The 13379-nt window shown below is 33.4% G+C and overlaps 1 protein-coding gene across 1 annotated transcript; it reads left to right on the top strand.

Moving 5' to 3' along the window:
* The first annotated feature begins 1210 nt into the window (after positions 1 to 1210).
* LOC116850620 (probable Bax inhibitor 1) lies at positions 1211 to 7822 on the top strand. Its single transcript, XM_032829124.1, has 4 exons — positions 1211 to 1483; positions 5477 to 5778; positions 6693 to 7018; positions 7334 to 7822. The coding sequence occupies exons 1-4, from the start codon at positions 1434 to 1436 to the stop codon at positions 7367 to 7369; spliced, it is 714 nt and encodes a 237-aa protein (XP_032685015.1). The 5' UTR covers positions 1211 to 1433; the 3' UTR covers positions 7370 to 7822.
* The last annotated feature ends 5557 nt before the right edge of the window (positions 7823 to 13379 follow it).

Genomic DNA, 13379 nt, shown 5'->3' with positions numbered 1-13379 from the left:
AACATTCTTCCTCAATGACTTTTAATATAGATCTTTAAATTCAATAAGAAAATATATCTCATGAAACCTTACTAAAAAACAATTTTATTGTGTAGGATGCATTGTAAAATTTGACAAGGAAAAGTATTGTAATCTTTGCAAGTAGTTTTGGTTTAGATAGCCAAAAAATAGTTTTTACGAATTTTTTTCAAAGAAATGAATAATATGTGACATTATTGTAGAAATTTATCATTGTTTTAAGAATAGAAGAATTATTTTTAAAAAATTGAAATTGTTTTTTTTTTACTGAGCGTAGTCTTGTCAAAGGTTTCTAATTGATAACAATATTACAACTTGTATAAAGATCTGAAACAAATGACAAACTATAAATTTACTGGAGGATAAATCTAAATATCTTTTAGTATCTTTCCGAAGACATTGAATAAAAAAAGAGGAAAAATAACAATTTCAGTGTGTTATTTTGTTAAACTTCGATTTTCTGAGATTTATGCTCCAGTAAATTGAATATAGGTTTCAAATTTTTTTGTTTTATTTATTTCAGATTATTTTCAGATTTATTTCAGATTTACTACAGATTAGACGAGCTGTAATGTCTATCAGTTAGAGGCATTCGGCGACCCCACGTTCGGCACAAAAAACCTAGATGATGAAAAATTTCAATTCTTTTTTAAGTAAAAAATAACCATTTGTACTTAAAACAATTATAAATGGTATGATAAAAATTCTATATATCTTTATTTATTTGAGAAAAAAAACTTATTTTTTTCGAAGCTATCTAATCTATCTAAATCTATCTAATCTATCTAGGTTGCATTCCAAAACATTCTTTTTAAGGAAAATTTTACTCAATACCTATAGTTCACGTTACATATACTATAGAGTATCGAGTAAAATTTCCTCAAAAGACGTTTTGCAACGCAACTCTAAAGTAGAATATATATCTCTCCTTAAACATCTGACTACTGTTTGATCTTTTACTTTGTGTGTGTTTCCAAACAAATAGTCAAAGTTTCCGACACGTCAGAGATTACGTATCATCGAACGATACAATTATTTGTATTTTAACGAACAAGTTGAACTTTGCGTTTCACGAGACGAGACGTATCGTGTCCTTTCCTTTGGGACACTGCGTAAATGTTTATTCTCGCCATCTAGCGGCTCATTCGGCGATCGCGAGCTCCGCACCAGCACCAATGGGACACGTCGTCCGTCCTCCTGCCTTCGTCTGTTCGGTTGGTTCTTGACATACGCGCAGAAATATCACTGACGTGTCTCCGAGGATCCACACTACGTGCGTGCACACGTACGTTTGTTAGCTGCGTGATAATTTCACTTGACGCGCAGGCCGACGAAATACCGCCAGTCATTCGTAGGCATTGAGCTGTGACGTATCGTGTGTGTGTCGATCGCCGAGATTGCCGAATAACAAAATTATGGCAGGTGCGGTGTTCAACAACTTCGTCAACTCCTTCAGCCGTTCACTGTGAGTATGGGTTCGCGATATGCGCTACAAATAGCCCCTTCGTGTTCCCGAGAGATAGAAAAGTAGAGGAAAAAGCAAACGGTCGTTCGTTCGCTTGCTTCGAAGTACATTTACGCGACCTTTTTTTCGTTTTCTCTTTCTCTCTGTCTGTTTCGCACTCTTTCTTTTTCTTTCGCTCTTAAATTAGTGTTATTTACTCGTGATGTAATTCTCGTGTCATATCGACACAATGTCCCAAAATCTTGCAATATCTCTCTCTCCCTCCCTTCCTCCTTCCCTCTCTGCATTTTTCTCTTTCTCTCCGCCCCCTCACGTCTTACCCGAAGATGTTTATCATGGCTACGCGATATATACGTGCGTCACGTATTCACACTCGCGGCGACCTTCGGCTTCCTTGATGCGCATTCTGGAAACAAGCGGTCACCTTCTTTAGCTTTCTGCGCCCTCCATAAGCCGAACACGGCGCAATTTGTTCGACGCGCGATGTTGAGAATTCGCATCGCGATGCTCGGTTTCCCGTGCGGGAGGGATCAATTCCGAATTCGTCGCTGTCTGTCGTCGAGGCTCAACCTCGTTGGAGCCCGACACCCGATATAGCGCTTTCCGAAATCCATAAGATACTTGTTTTTTTCTTCCGGTCGCGCCGTGCCGCACTTTCTCTACGTGTGATAAAAGGTGTACGGGATATCTTTCAGATCGATCGCGTCTCCCCTAACGTGCTGATTTAAACCGGCGTCCGATTTCGAGTAGTTGCGCGAATTTCCTCATTTCGCGTTGACGCCCGATACGGAAATTCAACAATCGCGCACAGAATGTTTGCCGAACGATCAAGTTGTCGCGTTTGTTAATTTATGGCGGGAGAGAGAAGAGAGGAAATGACGCGTTAGAAATTTTCCGGCCTCGAGAATATTATCCGTTAGAAATGGATCGATTAGAAATCTCTCGATCTCGCGTTTCTTGCGCGAATACTCAGGCGACCCGAACGGTCGATCTTTGTCCTATCTCTCCTCTTTTATATTTATGTTGCTATAAAACTAGCCAATGTTGATCCAAATAAGCAAAATATTAGCAGTTTGCTGGCAGATTCGGTTGATATACCGTGGTACAAGTTATAGCTATCTCTCAGATAAGGGAATTCTATAAATAGGAATGTTCTATGCATATTCTTTACGAATATTTGTATAATCTACAAATGTACTAAAGGTTGTATATTCATAATATATTCGAATGACACAACTATAAGTTCTGTAATAATGCACAGAACATTTACATAGTGCAAGTTAATCATTGCATGAGTTCAGCAAAAAAAAGCGATCAGTGGAAAATCAGTGATTTAGTTTTTACTGTTAGATCCTTAAAGCTAGACTAATTACATTGACTCAACCATTATGCAACCATTGTGTTCTTTTACTTACTGATTTTGCGTTTACAATAATAAAGGAATAATTTAAATGTCTCATTTTAGTAGATACTTTTAGTTAAGCTATAATAAATACATATTACACAATTTGAAAAATTTCTCAATTACATGAATGCAGTGCATATGTACAGCAAATAAATTGTACAATTCTAAGAACATTCTTTTTTATTATAAATACACGAGTTTCTGTTTACAATATTGTACATATATTTGAATATTTTGAAATTAAGAACATTTGTATTTTATAGGAATACATACAGAATATTTTGTGCTATCTGAAATCTGTGATTGCATTAAGTTCGTGTTCTGTTCATAAAGATTATTGATATAACTTAACAGTATTTATATCCCATTTAAATATATTCAAACAGATACTTAGTTTCTTTTGTTAATCTGTCATCATATTAGCAGATTCTGTTGTATTTTTGATAACAAGCTGACATAAAATTTACAGCAGAGACTGCAAAATCTGCTTCTGTAAATTTAGCTATCTAGAATACTAGTTTTATTGCAATTTCATTTAGTTGGTCAACTAATGTTTGTCAATTAGAACTTGATTTGAGTTTTATACCAAGGTAAAGGCATAGTATAAAACTCAATCTTTGAATAATTTTCTAAAACTATAAAATTTTTCAGAAAATGCGATAAGAAAAATCGATTTAAAAAATGTTATCTTTGAAATATCTGATTGAAGAGAAGAGTAGAAATAAAATGACTCAATTTGACAGTAGCTTTTACTCGATAAATTATGGTAAATTATGATAATTTCGAAAAGCTGATAAAATTTAGAAAAAATTACCGAAATAAAAAAGTTTTGATATAAAACTCAAAAGAAACATTTAACTTTTAAGACGAGTAAAACACTTTATTTAACTCACATTTTCCATAAAATATTTTTTATACTGTATTAAGTGCTTGCAAAAGTTCATATGATAAAGCCATTTTTATTTATTAATAACGATGAATTTTAATAACATTAATATTTTAATCAAAATATTGGCCTCGTTGCTATATAATAATGCTATCAATAACGTTTAGCATCTTCCAGACAATAGTTTGATAAAACTATTGCCCGCCGATGACTCATCTTTTAAAACAACCAATTCATCGACTCATTTTCACACTTCTTCGGTATTTTGAAACAGTATTTCAAATAGACCGTGCTGCATTAATCTGAATAGATGAAAATCAGATAGGACAATGTCCGGAGAGTACGTTGGATGCGGCAGGATTTCTCAATTTAACTCGAACAATGTCATTTTAATCGCAACAGCAACATGCAGGCTGGCATTGTCGTGAAGCAAGTTGACTTTGTGTCGATTTCCGGCTATTTGAGGGTGTTTTTCCTTCATTACTTGATTTAAACATCATAATTATCGCGATCTCCTGACTGTTTGCCCCTGTAGTAATAGTAATAATAGTAAGTCATAGTAAGCACTTTCCTTGGTTCCATCAGATACACAGGAAAACCTTATGATCGTGTTGCATTTTATTGTGGATGATTAGACGTGACCAACCCATGGCTTTTTATGTTTAGGATTATGTATGCACTTTTTATCACCCGTAACTATATATGCTACAAAAACTCTTTTTTGTGCCCAGAAAACAATGAGAGGCAGATGATAAACTGGCTCGCAATTGCGTTTTTTCCTTTCTGGATTTTTTCTATTGCCTTCAAATCATGAGATACTGTTAATTTATCAATTCCAAACTGCCCTGCAAGCTCTTTTAATATTCGGGCTGAGTTTTCACTGAGCAATGCTTTCAGTTCGTTGTTCTCCATCTCGTTCGGGCGACCAAAACTGATTTGTTGTTGACATCGTAATCATCATTTCTAATTTACTACGAAAAAACAAGAGAATATTCTTTTTCATTTTAATTCTAAATCTTTTAAACTACTTCTCACAGACAACAGCAAGCACAATATTTTTTCCGTAAATCTCATAAATCAGTCTTAGTTGTTGCAGTAGTTTCACCTCAATTAAAGCAGTAAGTGCAATAGTAAATATGAATTAGTTCCATCTTTAATCGCGTTAAATGTAACGTTTTATTGGTCAACATTGAAAAACTAAAAAGCAACTTAAAGAAAAACAATTTCTAAGTCGCTGCTACTGCCATCTACTTGTGACCTTACAAACTTTTACAAGCACTTAATGTATTGATATGCTATATATAGTATCGAGAGAATTTTACGTACATAGTATAACATAGTATAACTAAAGAAATTTTAAAAAATTGTTTTATTAGGATTTCCAAAACAAAAGGTGTAGCAGGTGTAGTACAATCTATATTTTTCATACCTTAGTTATAGGTTTTGAATATTTCATTTATTATCTTTCTATTTTAGTGACTAAACTATGTGTGATTTACACACACACACACACACACACACACACACACACACACACACACACACACACACACACACACACACACACACACACACACACACACACACACACACACACACACACGCACGCACGCACGCACGCTGTAAAAACCATACCTTTGAGCCAACATAAGCAATAACATATCTTTCTCTTCCGCCTAACTGACGATGATGTTGTTTGCAGGGATTCATCAGTTAAACAGCATCTGAAGAATGTCTATGGTTGCCTGTCCCTGTCCACAGTGTCAGCAGCTGTGGGAACTTATGTGCATATGAATACACAACTCCTGCAAGCCAATCTGTTGACTACCATTGGATCCTTGGGTCTCCTTATTCTGTTGATGTCGACGCCTGACAATGGCAAAAATCAAAAGTTACGCCTTAGTTACCTCCTGGGATTCACATTTTTATCAGGACTCGGACTGGGACCTTTGCTTGAGTTGGTGATCAGCATAGACCCGAGTATAGTTGTAACAGCGTTAGTCGGTGAGCCACTCTTCTTTTCGTCTTCTCCCTCTCTCGCTAACATAACAACCAAAACTAGGGAATCTATTTGTTTTCTTATAGACTCCTGTGCTATATCATTTTAATAGCAATATTTAGGTTTTAAAACGTGATAATATTTGTGAGATGTGCTGCCAATCATGTTTCTGAAAAACAGACAGCAATGTACAGAGTGTCGCATCTCGTGACATAGAATAATTTTTATCAAACTTTGATTAGAAATTTATTAAAATGTAGAGAAACTAATTTCAAGATGGTATAAATGTGACGTAAATGTGATATCTGTCAATTTTATGACAAGATTTCTTTTTTTTTTAGTACAATTTTTTGGTAAATATTCACAGTAATGTTTGTTATATTTTGCATCGGCAATGTTCAAATTAAGAATTTAAACGTACACATATGTATCAGTATGAAGATTAAATTAATCGATGATTGGCAGAATTATCAATAGCGCTTTCTAACTATATAATTTCTTGTTCAATATAAACAGAAGATTGACAATTCTATTGATATCAGTAAAGTGGACTAGTAATCATTACTTTTAACTGATAACAATTTTAAATATAGATTATAAAGGTGACAAAAGAATCTGTTTTGACTGAATTACTACGAAGAAACAAGAGAACATTCTTTTTCATTTTAATAACATACTATGTTTTATTTTACATGCTGACAATTTTGTTAATTTGATTAGTCATCGACTAATTGATGAGTTTGATAAATCCTTATCACCTTAACTTAAGTAAAGATAATCTAAGAATTTAGAAAACGGCAAAACATAAGAAAATCGTTTCTGCGCGAGTTTTATCGTTTTAAGTTTCGCTTATTAGTGTCGATGACAGTTAAAATATTTTGTCATCAATAGTAAATGAATAAATAAATAATAATTACAGGTACGACGGTCATCTTCGTTTCCTTCAGTATTTCCGCGCTGTTAGCTGAACGTGGACGATGGTTATATCTTGGTGGTACTTTAATGAGCATGCTGAACATCATGATTTTGTTCTCCTTGGCAAATCTGTTCCTGCGCTCGTATTTAATCTATCAGGCGCACTTATACATAGGATTCTTCGTGATTTGCGGCTTTATCATCTACGATACGCAGTTGATAATTGAGAAACATCGTATGGGCAGCAGAGATTTTATCATGCATTCCTTGGATCTGTTCATAGATTTCGTAGGCGTTTTCCGACATCTTCTTGTAATCCTTACGCAAAAGGTAAGTCGATAAATCGTCAATATTCTTAATGTCTATCACTTTTTGCAAATGTATCTCAGAATTGCCATGTCATTCTTCGTGTAGACGTTAAAGCGTTATCTTAACTACAGAAAAAGACACTTAACCAGTACGATCTTCAAGATATGCGTGTTAACTTTTAGATTACGAATATAAGTGCTTTTGCCGTCTCTCTCTCTCTCTCGCTCGCTCGCGTAATATCTTAATTATAAAATAATCTAGAGACGCATAATACAAAATACAAAAATACCAAATAACCGGAAAATATTTCTAATGTTTGTATTTTTTTTATTTTAGGAATTGGCTAAGGAATCACGTAAGCGTAAAGATTGAATGAACGAATGGTGGGATGAGGGATGGTTATGGCGTATTCAAGTAAATCCATAAACTAGAGGTCTTCATGTAATCTATCCATACCTAGGTATCTGTGTATATATACATACCGGAGAATTATACAAGTATCTATATACCACGTCTCATACCACATATATACGCATACATCTCTTTAGTAAACGATATACGACGAGACTATATAAATATATTTACTGTAATAAAAATGGAAAAATGTTAGAGATGCGGTCTGTTTACTCGTAAAGAAATCGGCTCCCTGCATCCGATTACAGAGACAAGTCGTAATTTATTTTGGTCATATTTTTGAGTTATAATTCTCCATCGGATTTGTATGCGTGGATGTGCGACGCGCGTGCACTTGATACATACACACACCCATATAACATAAATTAAGTGTATTATATTTTCGACTTTCAATAAATGAATTTTCCCAAAGTTTTCTTCTTATCTTGCGTAGATGTTAAGACAGTAAAAAATAAATAATCGTATACTTTACAGAACTTAAAAAATCATCCTTATTATCATCTATTAAAACTCGAATACTTATTGATCTTTTATTTGGTAATGAAAGACACGAGAAAAATCACTTAAAATTCTTGCCAAATATTAAATATAAGCATACCTCTGAAATATTCCAAATATTTTTCTTTCGCATTAACAATTAACAAATAATCATAAAATTAACGTGATACCTTCTTTTTAACAATTTTCTCATTATTCTGTCATATTAATTTTACGGTTACTTATTGATTGTTAAAATAAAATGAAAGAGTACAGAGAGAGAGAGAGAGAGAGAGAGAGAGAGAGAGAGAGAGAGAGAGAGAGAATATTTTAGAAGTGTAATTGATCGCAAGTGTTATTTTGTGGATATATCTTTTTATCTTAATGAATTTCGCAAGAATTTTTAGCATGCGTTTTCTCGCTTCTGGGCCCTTATTCTTGAAATGGTTGTCTATATGTAAGTTTTACTGCGCAGTAAAACACGTATATGTAACTATTTCAAGGCTAAGGCCCTTATGTCATTAAAAAAGATGAGTGATGCGAGTATCCAGGAACCTTAATTAAGATATTCGCGACGAGTTATCAAAAGTTTTAGGATCCTTAGTCTCTCGCCACAGAACTCTTGATTGACGATATTAAAAAGGAAAAAATGTCCAAAATTGTTTATTATTTTCAAATAAAAATGACGTTTCTATAAAGGTCGTTCTACATTAGTTGCAAACAGCCAATCGCATGATCGCAAGCAACACTATTTCTGATTGTAAGCTAGTCGCAAGCAATAATCGCAAGGTTTGCCAAAGTCCAAAGTTTGCGTGTCTGCAATCAATCAGTGTCGAGCTCCGCATATATAGATTTATAGCGTCAATTTTACCTGTCTGTTCTTGTTTGTTCGCTTCCATATTTAAACGTAAGTATTACTTTGCATGTTTATCTTGACGTTGATTCCTTTTTCCTGTGACAGAGTTTTATAGATGCTAATGAAACATTTTCGTCACTGATTGGCTGTGACATGTAACCAACGATTGAAATGTAGAGCTCATATCGCAAGAGTTTTGCGATAATGCGATCTTGCGATTGACTACTTGTAACTAATGTAGAACAACCTTAAGAGAATAGGTGCGTTCAGTGAACTCAACAGTTGCACAACAGTTGAGCAATTCGTCAATGTAATTGACATTTTTATAGAAAGTGTTACATTTATTCCTCACGTGCGCGATCGCGAGTGCAAGTATGCAACATTTTGGGGGCTCGTTCGGGATCCGATTATTTGTGATCCGACGGATTGAGATTCGGCGTCCGACAAAATGCGAAATGAAAGTGATAATGCAAAGAAAGGAAAGAATGCTGCATTCGCCAATAGTTACGCGCAATGTAATTGGTTTAGATTTAAGGATCTAACAGTAAAAACCAATAATCGCTGATTACTCACTGAGCGCTTTTTCCGCTGAACGAGCCCATTAATCGAGATTGCTTAAGCATACGTGTAAAATGCTCCGAAAACTATCCTTTTTTCTTGATAATAAATTGCCACAAAATTAACGTGACATGTAAACTTTTTCTTTGATCTTATTTACCTTTTCTCATAATGTTCTTTTACTCAAATATCGTTTTATTTAAAAATAGCACGAAGAATTTTTAATGTGCCATTTTTCGCCTTTGACGTTATGATCTAACGCGTTGTCCCTGCGAGTAATCAGAAATTTGAAAGATTTAATTTTATAGTATTAATTTTATAATAGTAAAAATCATAAAATTCGTTTAAATAAACTCCCAAAACTTTTCTTTTATTTCATATGAATGTCAAGACGGGGTAATGAGTAAATAAAATAAGAATCCTTGTAGCATGCCATACGCGCGCGCGCGACGTCACAAATTCAACATGGCCGCGGCAAGGTATAAGAGCCCATATTCTTGAAATTTTTGCGTATACGTAATTTTCATTGCGCAGCTATTTTATGGTATGATTAAACCTGCGCAGTAAAACTTATATATACGCAACTATTTCAAGAATAAGGGCCGGAGTCTTAAGGGGATGCTGAAGCTGAAAACTTTACCGACAGAACACTGACATTTTTCGTCATAGTTTACGTCGTATTGGTTACACAGAATTACAAATGCTTTTACGTAATGAAAGTACGTGCAAAAATAAATAGGAGCATTGCTCGATATGTCGAAAACGAACAAAAAATTTTTAATGTAAAGTCTCAAGCTGTCAGCGTAATACTTGTCTAATCCAAAAATTCCGCAGCTTGTACATACCGAAAGTGTGGATCCTCCAAACAGAAAATTTTTTAAGAAGATTGCTCTACCTTCGCATGTGCATTTGTAAGCTTAAAAATATCGAAGAAGTTTGCAGAAAGATTTCTACACATATATATGGTTAAGTTTTTTATTGAATATGGTAAAACAAAACAACATATATTCATATAAATTCTGTATATATAAGAAATACGAAAAGGATAGCGTGATTATGTTAGTGACGATCGTCTCTGCATTATTGACGTTGTTCGAGTTCGTCATCGACTCCAGCATCCCTTGCCGAACTTGCTAAGCTTCGATAACGTAGAGGCGATCGTCAAAAAGTAGAAAACGTTATCATTATTTATCGACGTTACCGATTTTATGTATATATCGATACATATAGATATTTATCAAGACGATCGTCAAATAGGCGCTGACATAATGCTGCTATTTTCTTTTTTTCATATATGCATCATTTCTACATATAGATATATGAATGTAAGTGTGTGTGCTACGTTGTCATTTCAATTTTGTTATACATAGACGTTACGTAAATATGAATGCTACGTTGTCGATATTCGCATTCTCTCCGAAATAGGCTTTCGCTGCTTTTCTGATGAATTCTTCAAACCGCTTGTGTACTGGGTGAATCAAAGAGTTTTTTAGAGAAGTATGTTGTACGCATAAATGCAGTTTACGAATATTGTTTTGAAGAATATGTTATTTAATATGTAAGCTTTCTATATAATTTTCAATTGAAATAAAAATTCAATATTTCACTATATATTCGCACCTAATTTTATCATATAAATTGGTGCAGTAATTGCGCTGTAATTTTTGCAAAAGGAAATCAGTGTCACGATAGCAATAGTTCTACATCATTTTCATTTCTGAGTGAGGAATGATCTACTTTATTTTTGCATGTACTTTCACCATACAAAAGCATTTTCGGTCAAGTCAATACAAAGTAATATTTGTAGCAAAATTTCGTTGACGTGATATCGACACCCTTGCAAAACTTTCGTCGTGCTGATTATACTAAATCAAAAACCCTCTGACATGGTGAAAGTACGTGCAAAAATAAAGTGAGGTATTCCTCAATATGAGAGGAAAATGATAAGAAAATGCTATCATAACAAAATTACCGAATTCTTCTGCAAAGATTATTTCTTTCTACATGCGCCGAATTAAAAACTTTTTGCATGGTGAAAGTACGTGCAAAAATAAAGTGAGGTATTCCTCAATATGAGAGGAAAATGATAAGAAAATGCTATCATAACAAAATTACCGAATTCTTCTGCAAAGATTATTTCTTTCTACATGCGCCGAATTAAAAACTTTTTGCATGGTGAAAGTACGTGCAAAAATAAAGTGAGGTATTCCTCAATATGAGAGGAAAATGATAAGAAAATGCTATCATAACAAAATTACCGAATTCTTCTGCAAAGATTATTTCTTTCTACATGCGCCGAATTAAAAACTTTTTGCATGGTGAAAGTACGTGCGAAAATGAAGCGGGACACTCCTCAATATGAGAGAAAAACGATAAGGGACATTTACTATCATGATACTGAATCTTTCTGCAAAGATTAGTTCTTCCTACATGCGTTGACTTGACCGGATTAAAAATGCTTTTGTAGTGAAAGTACATGCAATAATTAAATAGAGCATTCTTCACTCAGGGATGAAAACGATGTAGAACTATTGCTATCGTGACACTGATTTCCTTTTGCAAAAATTACAGCGTAATTACTGCACCAATTTATATGATAAAATTAGATGCGAATATATAGTGAAATATTGAATTTTAATTTCAATTGAAAATTATATAGAAAGCTCACATATTATATAACATATTCTTCAAAACATTATTCGTAAATTACTCTAATGCGTATAACATATTTCTTGAAAAAACTCTTTCTTTGATGCACCTGAGAGAAAATGTATGATATTTACTAAACGGCATAGTAAAAAGATTATAGTTAGGAATATAATTTTTATAATGTTACCATAATATTTGTAATATTTACAATATAAGCATAGTATAACTGACTTGTGTAACATTTTTACCAAAAATTATAATTATTTGAAATAAAAATATAGTAAGATGGCAAATATTGAATGGTAAGAGAAATTAACTATTTTATATAGTCAATACAATTGGAATATTTGGCAAATATAAGTACATGTAACTATATTCCCAAAAGGTGCTTTACCATATATATAGAGTAATAAGATGGTGACTATAAATCTGTGTTCATTCTACTATATCTTTATGTTTAGATGAACTATAAATATATGTTTGAGGCCAAAACGAACTATAAAATATAGTGAGATTATAGTTATTCCAACTATTTTTTTCTCTCAGTGCAGTACATAAGCGGTTTGAAGAATTCATCAGAATAGCAGCGAAAGGCTTTCTTCGATAGAATGCGAATATCGGCAACGTGATATTTACATTTACGTTCTATGTGTGAGAAAATTGAAATGACAACGTAGCACACATACTTGCATAACATCTGTAAAGGGACGATATATAAAAAAATATTGCAACGGTAGCGCGAACATGTTCACGCTTATCAAATGTGACATTTTGACGATTGCTTCGTTCCGTATAGATATACGAGTATATAGCTAGCTCAAGATGTGCTTTCTTCCAGGACATGCGTGAACTAAAAATCAAGTCTTCTTTACCACGTAACCATTAAACGCTAGCACACATATCACTTATTACTGGAATTCTCTTTTTATTTAAACTATCTATTAAAATTCACTTACGATGTCTTCATAATGTTCCTGAAAGTCCTCTCTATGCCGCATACTATGTATTTGAAGCATATGAGCTCTAAATTTGTCATATGAAACTAAATATCGCATTTTCAATAGTAAATACAAAATTTTTTGTTGATTTCGATGCAACTTTTTAGTATGCGGCATTCATTATCGCTTATACTTTTACGCTGTAAAAGCATTTGCAGTTTTATGCATGCAATTAGAAGAAAAGAATATTCTACGAAAACGAGCCTAGCAGCATCGCCTTAATTAGTCGTATAATTCACGTAACTTAGGATCTTATTTATTGTGTATTGAAGATTTGATTTTATATGGATAGTCATAATGTGCTAACGTAACCTGAAATGATATAGATTTTCATGAATATTAAAAATTATATAAAAAATCAGGAGTAACATGATATATATATATATATATATATATATATATATATATATATATATATATGTATACATAT

This window comes from Odontomachus brunneus, unplaced genomic scaffold, assembly GCF_010583005.1.
Source record: "Odontomachus brunneus isolate Ranch 3 - 2012 unplaced genomic scaffold, Obru_v1 Obru_scaffold_151, whole genome shotgun sequence".
Taxonomy (NCBI): Eukaryota; Metazoa; Arthropoda; class Insecta; order Hymenoptera; family Formicidae; genus Odontomachus; species Odontomachus brunneus.
This window is presented reverse-complemented; position numbering and strand designations above follow the sequence as displayed.

Bases quoted from the DNA above. Each gene is read 5' to 3' on its own strand.
- LOC116850620 (XM_032829124.1), top strand. From the start codon at position 1,434: ATGGCAGGTGCGGTGTTCAACAACTTCGTCAACTCCTTCAGCCGTTCA. The intron at 5,779-6,692 runs GTGAGCCACTCT...TAATAATTACAG, and splicing joins AGTTGTAACAGCGTTAGTCG to GTACGACGGTCATCTTCGTT. The intron at 7,019-7,333 runs GTAAGTCGATAA...TTTTTATTTTAG, and splicing joins TTGTAATCCTTACGCAAAAG to GAATTGGCTAAGGAATCACG.